We start from the raw sequence: 18,570 nt of genomic DNA, 5'->3' as shown, positions 1-18,570 counted from the left end.
CGCCGGGGAGGGCACCACAGCGCATGCGCGCGCGTCACAGCGGGGCGCGGCACGTCCGTGCGCGGGAGGGCGTGGCGCGGGGGGGGGGGTGGGGGGCGCGCCCCGCGGACGGATGGCGACTCGTCGGCGTCCTCTGCGTCCTTGTGCGTTTGCCAGCGCCTGGCTGCCCGGCGCTTCCAAGGTTCAGTCTTGCGCGGGGCCCCGAAGCTCGCGGACGTCTCACGATGAGCCTGACCCACAAACTGCGGGAGGTGATGGCGGCCATCAGCGGAGTCCCCGGTTTTGACAAAGTTTTGGAAAAGGTACCGGAGGCGCAGCCGCCGGTTGTGGTGCAGGGAGAGGAGGCGCCGCGCTCCTCTCGCCAGATCCTGTCGCTGCGCCCGCAGCTCAGCGTAGCGATCGCGGGGGGCGCCGGGTCAAGGGCGCCGAGGAGCTCGTCTGATCGTTCACAGCTAAGCGTGGTTGTCACTCGGGAGACGGCACTGCGCGCCTCCCGGGCCGGAAAGGGCGGTTGTGCGACCCTTCCAGGCGGCCCGCGGCGCCGGAGGCGGTGGACAGCGCGTTCCGGGCGCGCTCGCAGCCCGCGGGTTGTTAGTGCCTGGAGCTGCAGCCCGGCAGCAAACTCGGGTGCTAGGTGGAGGGTTTGCACCTAAAATGAGCTTCTGGCATAACCTTATTGATTCTAGTAACTCCTTGAATTACGGAATTTCTTCGTTTGTTTTTAAAATTGTTTTAAACCATTCACTACTATGTAATTTTAAAAATTGCCATGTGCAAAATCTAGGGAACATTCACATTAAACCTATAATGGACTAACAGATCCCAGGGGCCAGCTGGCTTCGCTGGTGCAAAATTTCCCAGCAGACAGTAAGAGATGCCAGGTTGCTGTGCAGAACATGGAATGTTGATCTCTGCCAGAGGAGTGGGAACCAGCCAAGACTACTGTTGTTTTTCCCTGTATGTCCCTTTTTCTTTAAAAAGTTTCCGTAAGGGTTAACTTCTGTCGGAGAGAGAGGGGTCACATTGACTTTGAGTCACCCTTTTTTGGGGTGACTCAGGTTAGTCCAGGGCCCACAGGGTGCTCACCATCCTTTCCTTCTGCATTCAGGTGACGCTGGTCTCGGCGGCTCCTGGGAGGGTGACCTGTGAGCTGAGAGTCGAGGAGGAGCACACCAACAAGCTGGGCACGCTCCACGGGGGGCTGACGGCCACCCTGGTGGACAGCATCTCGACCATGGCTCTGCTCTGCACGGAGAGGGCCCTGCCGGGCGTCAGCGTGGACATGAATATCACGTAAGTAGCCGCGCTGCACCCATTTGAGATAGGCCCTAGTGTTCTCCGCCTTGAACCTAGAAGTAAAGGAACTACCTTCCAGGCACAGTGTGTACACGTGTCGTAAAGGAAGTGACCCAAACCTTCGAAAAAGCAGCCCTAGCAGGTTAGGCTCAGTGGATAGAGCGTCGGACCAGGGACTGAAGGGTTCTGGGTTCGATTCCAGTCAAGGGCGTGTACCTCCATTGCAGGTTCAATCGCTGGGCCGTGTGGGAGGGAGCCAATAGATTTGTCTCCCTCACCCTCCCACTCTAAAAATCAATGGAAAATATCCTCGGGTGAGATTCACAACCAAACATTTCTTGAAAAAGCCAACCTTCGGCCTCTAACACAGATGCTGGTGGGAAAACCACCACCACAGACTCACGGCTTCTGTGTCACAGTCCTGACGCGTGTTCAGGACACGTACAGGTTGAAGGGAACGCAAAGAAAAAACGGAGAAACCTCCATAGAGACACCTCTCCCAGGGACAGGTGACCACAGATAGGGTGTCTCCCTGAGGCGCACAGACAGGCTCTGCAGGTTCAACCACACGGTGTGGGAGCGTGCCTGCAGGGGTCACACGTTCCCAAATGTACACCCGTCAGCGCCAGCGCCAACCAGCAAGGCTGCCCAGTCCTGTCCAACGGCAGCGCAGGGGCAAGGGATTGAGTTTCCAGACAATTGCTTTTGCCTCCAAACTAACAGAAAAATGATTTTTTTCCCCAGGGGACTGGCCAGGGTTAGCGTGGGAAAGCCAGTGTTACGGGACATGAGGGCGATGGAAATGCAGTCGTTAGGTGTGTAAGCAATCAAAGTCTGTATCAGGCTAGCACCGCACAGTCCCTTGTTGCTATGGAAATAACCTAAATTGAGGGTGCAGTAAGCAAATCCCAGGACGAGAGGCACGTGCTCTTTGCGATGAAGATGACAGAGCGAGGTCGGCCTCTGGTGCGGAGCGGCCAGCAGCCTCCCTCCCGCCACCGCCGCCGTGAGCAGCTCTGCTGGCGGCTCTTTGCCCTCAGGGTCTGTTTGGAGCGGCGGCCTTCAAGCCTAGCCCTGCTGGGCCTGATCTGCTCAGATTCGGCGGCTTTGACACCCATGACGAGTTTCTAGGAAGACAGCTCTGGCCTTTCCAAGTGTTATGTTGACAAAAGTTTTGGCCTGAGCTTCAAATAGGGACTCGCTGCCCGGCTGGCACGGCTCAGTGGTTGAGCATCGACCTATGAACCAGTTTACGGTTTGGTTCGCATGCCTGGGTTGCGGGCTCACTCCCCAGTGGGGGCCGTGCAGGAGGCAGCTGATCAATGATTCTCTAATCATTCATGTTTCTCTCTCTGTCCCCCTCTCCCTTCCTCTGAAATCAATAAAAACATCTTTTTTTAAGTGAGTCCCTTGAACAGAAACTAGGACATAGTCTCAAAGATATACGATAGATATTTCAAAAATAAATGACAATTTGAATACAGGTGGGTTGGAAGTGTCTCTCTCAATATGTATACACAATTCATCACCAGGACTGCAAGGACCTCGCATTTATATAGCCATCTTAGAGTGGAGTAGATTCTTAACATCAATACGACACGATATAGACACCAAGTGGTCCTTCACTCAGCAAGCTCTGCAGATTAAATGAAAGCCTGAGGAATCTCCCGCCAGCTCCAAGTAAATCTGAAGCGGGAAACAGTGAAAAAAGGGGGTGTAGGCAAAGTCCCGTCCTCTATTTATGGGAAAAGGAACTAGTGGGTGAGGACCAGCCACTCACATTGGAAGGGACAGAGGGTCACTGGCATGGCTTCCTTCCCTCCTAGAAATAGCTCAGCATAAGAAGGCTCTTCTGCCGTGCGCACAGCTCTCCCTTTAAGAACTGCCGTTAACTGTATGTCAACTTGCTTCCCTTCCAGGTACATGTCACCGGCGAAAATAGGCGAAGTGGTGGTGATAACAGCACAGATCCTGAAGCAAGGGAGGACGCTGGCCTTTGCCTCCGTGGACCTGACCAACAAGACGACCGGGAAGCTGGTGGCTCAGGGCAGGCACACCAAGCACCTGGGGAGCTAGGATACCCGGCGGGCGTCGAGGGTACGACTGCATGTACCTGCCTAATAAAGAGCACAACCGGCAGCAGCCGAGAACTCGTGTTCCAGGGGAGAGAGCAGAGACCACGTGGGACAGCGGGCAGGGGCATCTGTTTTTCTTTAATTATAAGCCTCTTCAGTGTTAACTTTTAACCATATGTATGATACCGGGGTGAAAAGTTCTTAGCTCAGTGTTTTGAAAACGTAGGCAAAGAAACAAACACCTTAAAACTGACATCTAATATTAAACTAAAGGAGAAACAGAAATTAATGGTTAATCTGGTTAATCCTGCTCCGCTTTAAAATGCTCTTACATTTTTTTTTTTTGTCTTACATTTTTTAATCCCAGTTTCAAGATTATGGAACTTCAGCCCTGGCCCAGTAGCTTATTTAGTTAGAGCATCGTTTCAACACGCCAAGGTTGCGGATTTGATTCCGGTCAGGGCACATACAAGAATCAGCCAATGAATGTATAAGTGGAACCAGTCAATGTTTCTCCCTCTTACCCTAAAAATAAAGATTATGGAACTTCAAAATAGATGAACCATCGCTCACATTGGAAAGCAGACTGAGTGATGTGGCCTAGACTAACCCCCAAGAAAGCTGGAGGCAAAGCACAGATGGTACAAGAGCGCGGTGTGCTGCTTTTCTGAGCGTTTGTTACAGGAATGGCTTATTCCCCATTGGGGGCGGGCATCCCGTTAGCCACTTGACTGGTACCTAGAATAAAACCCTGCAGGTTTCAAATCTCCCAGACTGCACCGCATCAGAAAGACCAACTCCCAAACTGTTCAGTCCATGTTGCAGTCCTGCCCATGCCATGCTGAGCATTTTAGACTTACTGCTGAGGCACTGAGCCCAACTCTTAGGTAGGTTACTCATCAGTGACGGACGGGAGGGCTCTCCTGGCAGCAGCAGGCTAACCCAGGTGAAGGGAGAAGTTACGGAAATCTCTGCCCACCACCGTCACGGTCAGGATGGGTTATGGCAAAAGGCACCCACACCCTCCTGAGGAGCTAACAGGACACCTTGGACCTGCCAGAACCAACATCAACACAGCCAACTGACAGGGGGCCTCGGAATGGTCACTTGGGAAGGGTGTAAGGTCACTGGCCAGAATGCAAGATCCACACCTCGCCGGGAAGAAGCTTCACCCAGATCAAGATGAGCAACTCCTTAAACAATGGCCTGTCCTCGCCTGGCTGGTGGCCACGGCTGGATTCCCAGTCAGGGCACATGCCCTGGGGACGTGCAGGAGGCAGCCAATGAGTTCTCTCGTCATTCACGTTCCTATCTTGCCCTCTCTGCAATCAATAAAAAAATATTTTTAAAAAGCTGACCTGTATTCTTCAGCAATGCCAAGGCTGGTTAAGGTTGAGGAACTGTCCCAGGTAAAAGGTGACCAGAGACCTAACAGCCCAATGCAGCGATCCTGGGCGGCAGGGGGTTAAACACACCACTGAGGGCACTGGCACACTTGCCGAGCTTGGTAACTCTCCTGTGGGACATACGCCTAAGCACTAAGGAGTGAGGAATCAAGATGTGCATGTGAGGTGCCACCAGACTCAGAGGTTCAAGTATGTTTAGTTAGGCAGAAAGACAAAAACAAATGTGGCAAATGTTAAGACTAAATGTGGGTTAAAGGGTACGCAGCTTTCTGCATTACTCATAACTTTTCAAAATCTATGTCTACTATGCAAATTGTCCCCTCTACAAGTTCGACCGCTCCCTATGACATGCGCTGACCACCAGGGGGCGACGTGGTGCTGGCAGAAGGAGAGTGGGAGGCAGTGGAGGTGCTGCCAGCCCAGACAAGAGCCCCCTACGAGAGTGGACCGCAGGTGAGTGGGCGGCACCAAGCTAAGGCGGGTGCGAGTGTTGAGGGGGATCGCCCCACAGACAGCAACCAGTGTGTGTAGCGGGGGGCGCGGGGCCCAATGACTCAGGTGGAGGAGGGGGCTCGGGAGCCCCGGTGCTGCCCAGGGCCCAGAGGTCAGCTGGGACCTGCCCTTCCACACCAGACACTCATGCTTCAACAGCTGGCCAGGCACAGGGACCACACCTGTGCACAGATTTCATGCACTGGGCCTTCAGTTTATTAAAACCAATGGTTGGGAAATGCAGAACTTGTTGAATTCATTAGAGAACAACAGTTGGAAGCTTGGGCCCTACGGAACCAGGCAGCTGGTTAAAACCCTCCCTCCTCACCACGTGAGCCTGGGCAGGCACCCACATGTCCACGCAGGGCTGTCAGAGACTTCAGGGCAAGAGCTCAGAGCAGCGTTACTTCATGATTTCTAGTCTTGCTGACATGACCACCCCAGTGGCTGGGCTTTTCCTTCCGAATCTGCGCCTTAGCCGGGACTCTAACCCTCCAGGTCATCAATGATGCTCCCAGAGCCCAGGAAAGAGTGACCACTTCACGTGTTGTGTGTTCACCTGCATCGTCAGGGAACTTCACCTATTTTATTTAGGTTTTCATTTTTTCAAATTTCAACCCAAAGCTAAATACAATTGGAAACCAGTAAGCACTGTTTGTTCCAAAGGAGTAGGATCATTCAGATTTACTCCAGTAAAGTATGCAACCCTTAAGCAAAGCTTTTCTTCATTTAAAAGAAACAAAACAAAACAAAAATCTATACAGTAGTCTTTCCTTATGTTCATTGCACAAAATGAGTTATGCTTTTATAACTTTGACACTCAATGGTGGTTTTTACAATTTAAGATTTCAACTTCAATAACTTTTTCCTACTCCCAAAAAACCCTTTATAAGTTTTTCTTAAGGATAGTGTAGAAACCAGTATTTCTGCACAATTCACTGGAATTCTTTTTTTCTTTGTAATAAAAATCTCCTCTTTAAAACCAGAAAAGAAAACGAAAACCAAAAGGCAAGTCCTCTACCTATCCTGGCTTCTGTAGCTACGAGCGAATCGATTTGACAGCTGCGTTAGCCACTCGAGGCTCCAGATCTGCTTTCCTGTGTCTGACTGTGTCCACACAGAACACTTTGTAACAGCAGCCTGGAAAAGCGATCTGGAAATAAAACACACATATTTATGAGTACCAGGAAACAAACATGGCCCAGTAAGATATGAGGCAATTATGCCTACAATTGAGATGCTTTTTTCATTTAAGGTTTCTTTCCTGTGGTTGTGTTTTTTTGAACAACCACTTCTGGTTATTAGAATGAATCTGACAGTGCTCAGGATCAACGGTGATTCGAGCAAAGCTATGAAGTTTCTAAAATGTTGTTTATACCTGTTACATTCCCTTCTCACCCTCCAAATACTGATGACAGATGCCAGAGGCAAAGCCAGCACACATGGAAGACCATCAACCATGAGTATCACCTGGTGCTTTCAGACACATCGGCATTTCAGTGCACATAGTCCTCTCACTTCACATTTTAAGATGCTGACGCAGTGCAGCACAGATGCAAAGCATCCTCTTTCACACAGTCTGTGCAGAAGACATCGAATTTAAGTTCTGAGATACAAATGATTAAAAACAAATCCAGGATGAACAAGTTTCAAAATGCATAGTGTTCTGTGCATGAGTCCATTTTCTTTAAACTCTGAAAGAATAAAGTGGTAAGAAAACAAGAAAAAATTGCCGCTGCACTCTGATCGTCTCCACTTGCTGGTCAGCATTCTATTCGGGCAAGTAAGGGTGCAGGTGGTCCTCTATGGTGCCAACCGCCCAGTGGGTGAGCTGTTCCTGTGGCAGGTAGAGGCAGATGCTGCATAACTTGAAGATTGTAGCTTTGTTTTTTGGAGTCTGAAAGGGAAGAGTTTTAATATTCTTAATAAATAAGGCTTTAACATAAGTGCTCGATTGCCACATGAAGTCGACCTCCTCAATTTATTAAGCACTTAAGGACACGGCGACAAAGCACAGAGTAAGGGAATACCTGATGGTTCTTGGCCACAGATAGGAACCCTGGGAGTTGAGAGCTTTGCCATAGGAAATACAGGAAAACAGAGAAGTGTGACCACAAATAAACATTTGAAGGATGCAGGCAGACCGAATAAGTCAACCACAGACTAATTGCTGAAAGAAATCAGGGTTAGAGGCATTTCATGGACAGATTTGAAGAGAGCTTCGAAGTCATGCTTGCATACAGAAAGATAGCAGACGTGGCGCGAGCAGAAGCCAGGGGGGAACAGAAATGGTAAAAAAGATCTAAGCACATACAGAGAAAAGAACTAGAAAGAAGCCAAAGAATTACCAACCAGACCCATGAAACTCTAAGTACTACAATTAAAAAAAAGGAAGTTGGATTTAACCATCTAACTTGGGGCAAGTGTGCTGTCACACACAACCGCCAGATGAATCAAACCAGACCTGCCTCAGAGCTCACCTTGTCATTGTAGCTCCTCTAAAAAGGACAGAAGAAAACACAGGTGGCCTTCCTGATTCCTGGCGTCTGTGTATGTAAATGAGGTTGATATTTAAAATGAAAAAAATGGGCCAGGCCCTGGATGGGTAGCTCAGTTGTCTAGAGTGTTGTCCCCATACACCAAGGTTGCAGGCACATCCCCAGTGGTGGGATGTGCAGGATGCAGCTGATCAATGTTTCTAACTCTCTATCCCTCTCCCTTCCTCTCTGTAAAAAAATCAGTAAAATACATATATATATATAAAAAAAAAGTGGAACTAACAGATGTTCCTCCCCGCCCCCTCCTCTGGCCCTCTCAAATCAATACATGAGAATCTAAAAAGTAACTTTTAAAAGCACCCCCGCTTGGCCCTTGGCAGGTAGCTCAGTTGGTTAGAGCATCATCCCAATACTCCAAGGTTGCAGGTGTTTGATCCCTGATCAGGGCACACACAGGATCAACCAATGAGTGTGTAAGTGGAACAACAAATCGGCATTTCTCCTGCTCTCCTCCCTCTCTCGTAAAATCAATTAAAAAAAATCGCACCCCAGCGAGTTCTAATACGCAGCCAAGTCTGGGGACCAATGTCTTAGGGTCAGGCCCAGGAGATCGGCTTCTTGTTCTTTAACTAACTTCAAAAATAACGCAGTGACGAAGGGCAATACAGAACCAAGCCACGCGCCCAGAAAGCAGTTTGACGATCAGGGGAGGGTTGGAAGCAGCCCTATTTGATCCATGCCCACCTGCAAGTGCTGCCTGTCAATGAAGAGAAACACGGACTGGTTCGGATTGTTGACCACAATTCCAGTCTTGTCCTTGCGGCTCAGTACATGCAGAAACTGTTTTTCATAGTCACCGTGATGAAACTCAAATTTAGCCTAATTAAAAAGCACAAACACGTACATGTAACCATACCACAAACATGTTACACGATGTGAAACACACATACAGCTGTGCTCTTGTACATGCTAGCCAATACGGCTCCTTAATTAAAATGCAGTTAGAAACTCAGTTCTTCAGGAACACTCGCCACATTTCACATGCTCACTGACCACAGGCAGCCAGCGGCCACCACTGTGAACGGTCTCCTGAGACACGGAGCATCCTCCTGCTCCTCTTTTCCTCAAAGTGCTGGCCCAGGACGGTCTGTATCTGCTACGGCAGGAGTGTGTGTGGTGCCGGGGAAGAGAGCTTGCCAACTGTGCCCAGGACCCGTCCTAAAGCCAGCCAACGCCAACCTTACAATTACAAACTTCCTCTGGCCTTAATCGCAAACATCCTGGGCAGCTGAGAGCCTCATTCTCAAGAGACTCTACAATTCAGTGCTTTCTCAACAGTCAAAAGGACGGAAGGGACTAAAACAAATTCATTACAAAGCATAGCCCCAGGAATTTCCTAAGTCAGACCCTCTTCCAGGAGTTTTGCTTTAGCTGCTCACCACACTTATTTCAGAAGAGAATACCTGAACAGGCCTAAAAGGCTCATCAGATCCCTTCCACCTAGAAAACAGGAGACAGACAATTTTTTCAATGTCATTCCGAGGCCAAAGAATGAAATCCATCTCCTGAGTACAGCCAATCACGTCCTGTAAGGTGACACAAAGAGAAAGGAGAAAGTCACTTGTACAGAGACAGAGTTGTAAGGAGCAGCATCACAAATTGTGCGGCCTGGCTACAGAAACACTGCACAGTGCAAGGGCCACCGTGTACGACTTCACTGAAGAGGCAGCAGCAACGGGACCGAGTTCGAATTCCTGTCCAGTCCAGTCACTCAGGTGCCTCCACCTGAACGCACCAGAGGTGAAGACTCCACCTAGGGCTCGGTGCTTTGTCTTTTTCTAAGTCCCTGAAAGTTTATTTCCACCCTCCAAAATCAGAAGTATTTAAGCAAAGGCATCTTGGGATATCTAATATGGGATCACTGCCTTCTTGTTACAACTTTGCCCGATGCTGATGGTCCTCTGTCACAGCACAGCACAGTACTGTCCAGAGACCATCGACCTTCCAGACCAGGACATAGTCACCTCCAGTCTCCCTGACCCTACCACTATGGGGGTGGGGCCTCTTGGGCAAATACGAGGAGTAACGTCCAATGAGTGGCAGAAGTTCAGAAGGTTGGCAGCAATAGCAGCATCTTCTACTTTAAGTTTCTTATTTATTAGGGACCTGACATTATTTCTCTCCCCCAAAGGAAACGCAATGAATAGTAATATAAAACAGCATAACGCACACCATTATCAGCATAATACCACATGAGGAAAGTTACCCATTTGAAGTCAGCTTTTAAAGAGAATCATGGGCACAGTAACTACACATTATTGGGGGTCAGGGTGCGTGCGCAAGGCGAACCCACTATCACATACAAAACCCAGACAAACCCAACTTACCCTTCTCATAGACTGGTATCGAGGGGCATGGAGCTGTACCACGTCCTTCTGTAAAAGCTCCACGGAACTCTCCAAGGAATAGCTGCAATCCCGCACGCCTTTCAGGATATTTTCCTCATAATTATTTGTCATGACTGGTATAACCTCAGACACTTCAAAAAGTGCTGATTTTTTCTTCTAGAAGAAAAAAAAGTTATCAATCCACTGATAACACACTGCCTTTTAACACTGAGTCCATATTACAATGTCACAGACCTTCATTCTAACTCAGCAAAATTCTTCAATGAAGTAATTTTTGTGCTGAAAATACTGATTTAAAATAGGTAAATCCTTCTGTCTTTCCCACACCCCAACCCATCAGAATGTTTACCACATGGTTTCACAGCATCATGTATCCACAGCAAGTGTTTATTTTAGAAACTATTTCTTGCCCTAGTCAGTGGATAGAGCGTCGGCCTGCAGACTGAAGGGTCCCAGGTTCCATTCTGGTCAGGGCACATGCCTGGGTTGTGGGCTCGATCCCCAGTAGGGGGCATGCAGGAGGCAGCCAATCAATGATTCTCTCATTGATGTTTTTCTCTCTCTCCCTCTCCCTTCCTCTCTGAAATCAATAAAAGTATTTTTTAAAAGAATATTTCTTAAATGCTCTGAGAAACAAACATTAGCATCCCTCAGATTTAAAAAAAAGTGATTTACTCTTGATATAACTTCATTTAACTGGTTCTACAAACAGCTAAATTAAAATCTCAGCAATTTAAAGACAAAGCTATCAAAATAAATGAACTGTTTTACCCTTAAAGAGGTCAATTTCCATTATTTCTTTTGGATATTACATAACTACAAGTGTCAATATTTGAAAGGGGGAAAAAAAGTTGACCAAATTTTGTTTCAGATCCTCTCCATTCACAAGATAAAAACAGGTTTTCTCAGGTTTAGAGCCAGATGGTACAGTGGATTGAACATAAAGATCAAATATAACCACTTACATCTTGGATTTGTTTCTAGTGAACCTGCATTACAATCTTGTCAACTAAAATCGGGTCTTACCTATTCTTTAGTCAACTTATTTACACACACAAAAGCGAGAGAGAGAATGGAGAAGTAACTCTTTGGGACTATCCAACCTGGGAGCAACCACTCAAAACGACCCCGCTTGAAAGCACCCCACAACGCCATCTGCACCCTACATCCTGCAGCAGCGAGGAGCTTGCTCCCCGAAACCTTTACGAGTTAAGAGGAGGGTCAAACCTCGGGAGCTTCCAAATGTTAAACAGATCCGTTAAGATTACACTTCTGCTCTGAAATTAGCTCACAATGTAAGTGCAGAAATCCTACTACTTCCTTATATTCATAAACTAATCTCATGTCAAATAAAGATTAAGAAACCGCCATTACTTTAAGCTGCAGAAAACCACTCATTATTTGCTATTTAAGTGTGGACTTCTGATTAAGGCCAAACATATTTAAACTTTCTATCCCACTTCACTGCCCGCACACCGGGAAGGGACCTGCATCCTGGCTGAGGAGCAGGCTGCTGCTAACATCTGATCCCATTTACCACTCCCAGCCCAGCCCCCTACTTCTCCTTCACGGAGACCACCTCTAGCCTCAGTCCCAGGTCCTCTCCGTGACCACAAGTGAAACGCACTGTGGAGCATAAATGAGACTTTACAACGTGGCCCCCCTGGTTAGCACTCTCTAAGCTAAGAGACCCGTTACTTTAACAACTCACAGAACCACTTGTGCTAATTCCCGTAAGAACTTTAAATTACCTTCTCCTTGAACACAAAGGCAATGTACATCTTGAAGTCAAACTGGTCAGCTAGAGATTCTTTTTTCTTCCTAAGCTGAGCGCGGAGTCTGTTCAGAGCTTGTTTCTTCCGGGAGTTCGGGTCCCCCATTTTGAAATACAGGTGGTACTAAAGCCTTTGGAAATTGTCGCTAAACTATGGGCACTTTTTCTTAAGACTCAAGTACAACAGAAACAAGTCATTTCCCCTGCTGATAGGACTGAATGGCTAAAATCACAGCTGCACCCCCAAAACGGCCCCTCAGCAGGCTGTCATGCTACAGGGTGGAGAAGCCCACGGTGCTGCCCAGTCATGTTCGGACAAGAACGTTTGGGGCGAGATGGGAAAAGGAAGCGGAGGGAGGAAGGAAAGAGGAGAAAATATACTTCAACTAATTTTTTGGAAAACACATCTGGCTCAAGTACCAAAATATAGGCTCTGGGGGAGGGGAATGAAAAGCCTGGCCTCAGGGTTTAGGTGTGCAACCCAACACCGCGGACACCAGTCCAATCCTTAGAACCCATCCGGACCTTCCCCTCTTTAGAAAAGGGATGATGACAAGGTTCAGGGAGGGGGAGAGGGTGATCCTTGCTTTCCAAATACCAAAAAGAAAAAGGAAAAAAAAAAAAAAAAGAGGAAGAGAAGGAAAAAAAAAAATCCTTCCCCAAAACACCAAAACAGGGAAGGGAAATGAAACTGAAACACCCAATTGGATTTTACCCAGCCCGGTCCATGGCCGCAGAACCGGATCAGTTCGTAGCCAGCTCAGGCTTCGCTGTTGCTGTGTATTGTCAGTGCTGGCTAGTGATGACTCTTGGTGGTGGGCAAAGACAACAGTGCAAAATCGGTCGAGGAGGAAGGGGAGAGGCTCAGGGCTTCCCTGCGATCAACTACAGTGCATGCCGGGGGCGGGCAGCTGTCGCCCACAGGAGCCAGGAGGAGAAACCGCGGAGTCATTTCCAACTGCCCCGTCACCCACCCCACCCGCAGGCGGCCGCCGACGCTGCTGCCCAGGACCATGGTGGCAAGAGGGCGCGGGGGAGAGAACACGATGGAGAAGCGCTCCGGCTCTGTGGTCAGACAGCACCCCGAGCCCGGCCAGGAGCCCTACGTGCCCCGAGGGGAGCCTTCCCTAGGACCGGTCCCCGATCCGGACCGTGGGCATCGCTGAGGCAAAGGGGGCGGGTGCTTCTCCCAAATCCAGGCCGCGCCGGGGGACCACCTGCCTGCCGCCGCCCAGGCCCACTCCCCGCTTTGCCGTCAGCGGCGGCGACTCACTCGCACCACGGGAGACACCGGATCGCTCAGGTCTTCTCTCATCTCATCGTGGAAACAATTCCCGCCCGGGTGCAGGAGGCGGGGCCGGGTGAATGCGAAGGATCAGTGGGGGGGGGGGGGGGTGAAAAAATAAAATAGTTGTATTAATATTAATTACTTTTTATAAGGACGCCCACCCCACCCCCCGAAAAATGAAATGGAGTTCCCGGATTCGCGCGCTCACGTTGAACAGACCATGTTTCCCGAGTTTGGATGGTGCAGGGCGGGGTCGCGGGCGGGCCCTTAGCCGCAGCCCGCGGGCGGAGCGGTGGCGGCGGCGGAAGAGGCGGCGGCGGGGGCGCTGCTCGCGGCTCGGGCAGGAGCCATGTCAAGAGAACACCAGCAGCCAGCCGAGCCCCCCCATCCCCGCTGCGGCGCGCACTGGGGCCGGGCCGCCCGCGCTGCTGCCGCCACGCAGCCCCCACCTGGGACCCATAGTCTGGCTCGGCGCCCCGGGCGGAGGGAGGACGGGACGGCGGCGGGAGAGAGAAAGCGGGAGGAGGAGGAGGAGAGCGGCGGCCCCGGGCTGGGGAGGGAGGGAGGGAGCCCTGCGCTAAGGTCCTTCGGCGAGTCAAGCCCAAGTAAAGTTATTTCAGTCCAAGCATCTGCTCCGAGTCCTCCTGGCCCCCGGCGGCGCCGGCTCGCGGGACAGCGGGTCGCAGAGAGCCGAGCAGAGGACGCGCGTCCGCGGCGGCACAGCCTCGTTCCCCGCCACCGGTGGCTGCGGAAACGGCGGCGGCCTCGGCGCCTCCCGGGTCCCGGCAGAGTCGCGTTTGAGCCGAGGAGCCAGAACAAACAACTTAAAATGGCAGCAACGCCGCTGCGTCACCCGCCCCCCAGCGGCACCGCCCCGAGCGCGCTGCGCCTGCGCGCCCCGCGGGCCTCACCACCCGCGCGGGAACAGAGGGGGAGAAGCGCCCGGGACGCGCGGGACGTCGGAGTTATCCAGGAGGGGAGAGAGAGGAGCCCGTGGAAGGGTTAGAAAAAAGGCTTCACAAGGCGGAGTCTTTGATGTGAAACTGCGTAGGCGATCCTTCCGCCTCCAAGGGGAGTGTGAGTATAGACACCCCCCCTCTTGTCCAGAATGGAGCGTCCTTGGGGCGGGGACGCGGCCGCCCACTCCCTCCGGAAGTCCAGGGCCCCGGAGTTGGCCCCTCCCACCCCCTGTCGTCATAAAGCCACGCCCCATGCCTTCCCTGGGAGAGCACCCGGATGGAACCGCTTTTCCGGGGTCTTGTGCGCCTCTTCTGCGCGCGCAGGGCGCGGGGCGGGGCCCGTGGGTCGAGAGGGGGCGGGGCGTAGGGGGATGAGGCGGGGCCAAGGAGGAGTGGAGGAGAGGGAAGTGTGTCGGCCGGCTGGGGGTAGATTCCTGTTGCATTTCGTTCCGCTGTTATTCCTAACCCGCGGAGGGGTAGTCCTTCGAGGTGTCCGTCCTGCGGTGCCCCAAGCTGGGAATTCATGTCCAGTGTCTGTGCAGCAGGATACGGGTCCCGCGGGTCCCACAGGGCTCTGTCCCCGCCTCGCCACGTGCGCAGCAGCCTAGGCGGTCCTCAAGTTCTGAACAAGGTCAAAGATGCCTTGGAGCGCTGCTGCAGCGATTGGGGAGGAGAACACCCCCTCCTGCCGCGTGGGTCCCCCCACCCCTTTTCCTTCAGAACACGATTTCTATTAGGATCCCCCGGACCGCAGGCCTAGGTCCTAGAAATGTGAAGAGGGTACTGTGGGGCTTTGGCCACTGAATCACAAGGCCCTGGCACCAGAGAGCCTTCGTTTCCTTTTTTTAGACCTACAATGTGCTGATGGAAACGCGGTTATGTTATTAGGTAACCAGCAAAAGCCCAAACTGGACAAAAGCAAAGCCTATATACTCCTCATGGGCTACTTGCTCTCTGATAAAATTTTATAAATCTATTGGGTCCCCAAATTACTGCTCTTCACTTGGTAAAATCAAAATAGATTACCTGTAATAACATCTTTTTCACCCTTGAGCCAAAAGAATAATTGGGAACCACCCTTCAATATCGATTGTTGTCCAAAACTAAAGTCAAAGGAGCTCATTAGGGTGGCCTGAACCCAATATGACGGGAGTCCTTAAAAGAAGAGGGAGAGATACCAGGGATGCAGTGAATAGAAAAAAGAATACATCTTTTTAACTATGCATTCTTCTTTCCTTAATTCTGTTAGTGAATTCATAAAAAAGAAGCCCCATGAAGATTATTTTATTATCACAACATTCTGATCAGGATCCTTTAACTAGCTGTTTGAAAGCACTCAGTATGTAACATGGAATGGGAAATAAAAAGGACAGCTGCTTTATTTTTAAAAGCCAACAAAGAGCAAAACCAACACATGTGCGACTTCCTAATAACACCAGCTGTTTTACTTCTGTTATTTCTATAGTTTTACCATATTTAGGGAAAAAAAAGAAACGATCTTGCTTTAGACGAATTTCTTTTTTAAAAATCTCTTTTCCAATAATAAACATACATTGCTTATTAATGCTAATCTTACATGCTAACTGATTTTCTGCATTTTGTTTGATTCAAATAAATATCCAATTTTCTTACTTAATTTAAAAATGAACAAAAAAAAACAGGCCTGGCCAGGTAGCTCAGTTGGTTAGATTTCACCCTGCAGAAAACCTTCCTTAAATGTATGTAAAGTTGTAAAGTTGCAAAGTAGGAGTGTTAGGGGAGAATTAAATTCCCTTGTCATCCGCTGGAGTGAGGTTCTGGCAATATCTTCAGAAAATGAACTTTCTAGGAGCCGCATGGGAGGACGGATGTGGAAGAAGGCTTTATTTGCAGGCCCCACTTCCCCCACGCCAGTCCTGAAAGAGGGGCAGCTGGGAGGTCAGCAGAGCCAGAGGCAGGGCCAGTGTCCTGAGCTTCCCTGTCGATGTCCATGTTGCAGCCACGTGTGGCTCAGCCTTCAAGCTCACCCAAGTCCATTGTCCGTGTGTCAATGCTCTTACACCCTTTTATTGGGCTCCAGTTTTTTCTTTGTTAAAACTTCCCAGAGGAGGAAACTCTGCTTTACCGAGAAGATGAGGAAAACTAACTGGTCCTTTTTCTTGCCGGTTGTCACCTCTTCCCACGGGTTCTAAGCCGCTTTTCCAGCTTCTTTTTCAATTCAAAAGTACTTTGAAAAGCCCTTGCCCCCAGGGCAGGGTGAGGGGACTGAAGGAAGTCCCTCTCTCAGCAGCCCCGGGTCCCCTCCCAGGGGAGGTGCCATTAATCCGACTGGATTCTGAACTGTGAGGGGCAGAGCTCCCCGAAGGCGCTCTTCTCTCTAGTAGCTTCCCGGTGCCCTCGGGCAGGTCGGCGGCACCTTTTCTCTCTAATCTGTCAACAGAAATGGCACACTCTCGGGTGGTTCCGACTCCCGCTGCCTCAGCCTAAATTGTGTCCTGCGGAGGCGAGCAGTGCCTGGTTTACTGGTGTAGCCTGTAGGTGGCTGTGTCTAGAGAACCTCCCTGGGTGGGGCAGGGCTGGGCCTGCTTCCAGAATGTGCCCCCCAGGAGTGGCTGAAGGGCCAGAGCTGCTTTACGGCTCTGCTGTCACCATCTCCAAACTATTCACCATTTTAAACATGAGACTCCCATTTTCTTTGTGCACTGGGTCCCGCTCCTGACCCTGCCCTCATACCTCTCCAACTGCACCATCCCTTCTCACCAAAGGGCCAGATGTTCCAGGGTCTAGTTCCTCCCCTCGTTCTCCGGCCACCTGAGGTCACCGGCCGTGGCTCTCTCATAAGCCAGTTGCCTGGTACTTGGCTTGCACACAGAACTCACTTCTCTTTTCCACTCAGGAAGGGAGAGAGATGATTCTTTCATGCACCCTTTTCAAAATTATTTATCACGTCTCTTACAAGAAAATAGCCTTTCTTGGAATGGTGAAAAGTAACTTAGATTGACTTCCCCCTTTTTCTCTTCAGCTTCAAAATGTCAACTATGGCCCCGACTGGTTTGGCTCGGTGGATAGAGCGTCGGCCTGCGGACTGAAGGGTCCCAGGTTTGATTCTGGTCAAGAGCATGTACCTTGGTTGCAGGCACATCCCCAGGGTGTGTGTGTGTGTGTGTGTGTGTGTGTGTGTGTGTGTGTGCAGGAGGCAACTGCTCGATGTTTCTCTCTCTTTGATGTTTCTAGCTCTCTATCCCTCTCCCTTCCTCTCAGTAAGAAATCAATAAAAAATATATTAAAAAGAATGTCAACTATGTAGAATGAAGGTCAGCAAAAGATGGTCCTGGAGCCAAATTAGGCCCAGGGCCTGGAGGGGGGGGGGGGGGAGGGAGGAAGGGAGGGAGGGAGGGAGGGAGAGAGGGGCTAACAATGGCTTTTATATTTTTAGGGGTTGTAGAAAGACTAAACTATTTACTCTCTGCCCCTTTACAGAAAGGTTCCCAGCCCTGGACTTAGAGAACTGTCACAATCTGCCTCCCTCTCGCAGAAGTCACAAAATGACAAATGTCTGTCTGTAAGCGTTAGCACAAGGGACGTGCAGTCCTCAGTCTGCACTGGGTCCTGACGGGATCCCTTCTGGCTCTTCTGCTCAAGGGCATTCCTTCCTTCCAGCTCCCTGCTCTTGGCAAGCCCGGGCGCCCTCCGAGCAAGGCAGTCTCAAGCACAACACTTTCCAGGAAAATGTTTGTGGTTTGTACCCTTTGCCAGACATCAGGCTGCTGCCGGGCCAGAGGCAAAAAGAACCAGGGAAAAGGAGAGGGTACAGGGACCTCCTCCCAGGTGGGCGCTCCTTGGAGTGAGTGTCAGCACCTGCCCCGGCAGATGCTCTGTTACTGAGCACAGGTGCTGAGGCGAGCTCGGAAGAAAAGCCCTCAAAACCACAGGGGAGCCCTAGCCGGTTGGCTCAGTGGATAGAGCATCGGCCTGCAGACCCGAAGGGTCCCGGGTTCGATTCCGATCAAGAGTACCTATCTCGGTTGCAGGCTCCTCCCCGGCCCAGGCGCTGGTCTGGGCTCGTGCAGGAGGCAACCAATCGATGTGTTTCTCTCACATCAGTATTTCTGTCTTTCCCTCTCTCTAAAAATCAATGGGAAAATATCCTCGGGTGTGGATTAAAAAAACAACAGCACCTCAGGCGATTCGTCCACTCCTGTGAGGCCTGCCGAGTTCAATAGCCAGGATGCGGCTGGTGGCCCCACCTGGATGGCGCAGTCTAGATCTGCATTCAGGTGCCACACATACCAGCTGACCACGTAGCAGGAGAGCCGAAGGGATCTGACCTAAACTGGTGAAAGGGTTGTCGCAGGCTCTGGGCCTTCACGATTTTCCCTGAACTAGTCATCATCT

The 18,570-nt window shown here is 50.5% G+C and overlaps 2 protein-coding genes across 4 annotated transcripts; one reads left to right on the top strand and one right to left on the bottom strand.

The window, feature by feature from the left end:
* The first annotated feature begins 68 nt into the window (after nucleotides 1-68).
* Nucleotides 69-5,677, top strand: ACOT13 (acyl-CoA thioesterase 13). The gene is made up of 3 exons (XM_079761903.1): nucleotides 69-302; nucleotides 1,109-1,293; nucleotides 3,216-5,677. Exons 1-3 carry the CDS (start codon nucleotides 225-227, stop codon nucleotides 3,370-3,372), a joined length of 420 nt encoding a protein of 139 aa, XP_079618029.1. The 5' UTR covers nucleotides 69-224; the 3' UTR covers nucleotides 3,373-5,677.
* Nucleotides 5,678-5,814: 137 nt separating this feature from the next.
* Nucleotides 5,815-14,082, bottom strand: LOC307093645 (uncharacterized protein C6orf62 homolog). 3 transcript variants are annotated; one of them, XM_079761900.1, is made up of 5 exons: nucleotides 13,223-14,082; nucleotides 10,155-10,331; nucleotides 9,231-9,353; nucleotides 8,512-8,646; nucleotides 5,815-7,166 (listed from the first exon to the last, which is right to left on the bottom strand). In XM_079761900.1, the coding sequence occupies exons 1-5, from the start codon at nucleotides 13,262-13,264 to the stop codon at nucleotides 7,041-7,043; spliced, it is 603 nt and encodes a 200-aa protein (XP_079618026.1). In that variant the 5' UTR covers nucleotides 13,265-14,082; the 3' UTR covers nucleotides 5,815-7,040. The 3 variants fall into 3 exon arrangements, with proteins under 3 accessions (XP_079618026.1, XP_079618027.1, XP_079618025.1); XM_079761901.1 differs by having other exon boundaries at nucleotides 10,155-10,328; XM_079761899.1 differs by having other exon boundaries at nucleotides 11,927-14,079.
* Nucleotides 14,083-18,570: the final 4,488 nt, after the last annotated feature.

This window comes from Cnephaeus nilssonii, assembly GCF_951640355.1.
Source record: "Cnephaeus nilssonii genome assembly, chromosome: 21".
NCBI classification, from domain to species: domain Eukaryota; kingdom Metazoa; phylum Chordata; class Mammalia; order Chiroptera; family Vespertilionidae; genus Cnephaeus; species Cnephaeus nilssonii.
The sequence above is the reverse complement of the archived record's forward strand: the minus strand, read 5'-3'. Positions and strand labels throughout refer to the sequence as shown.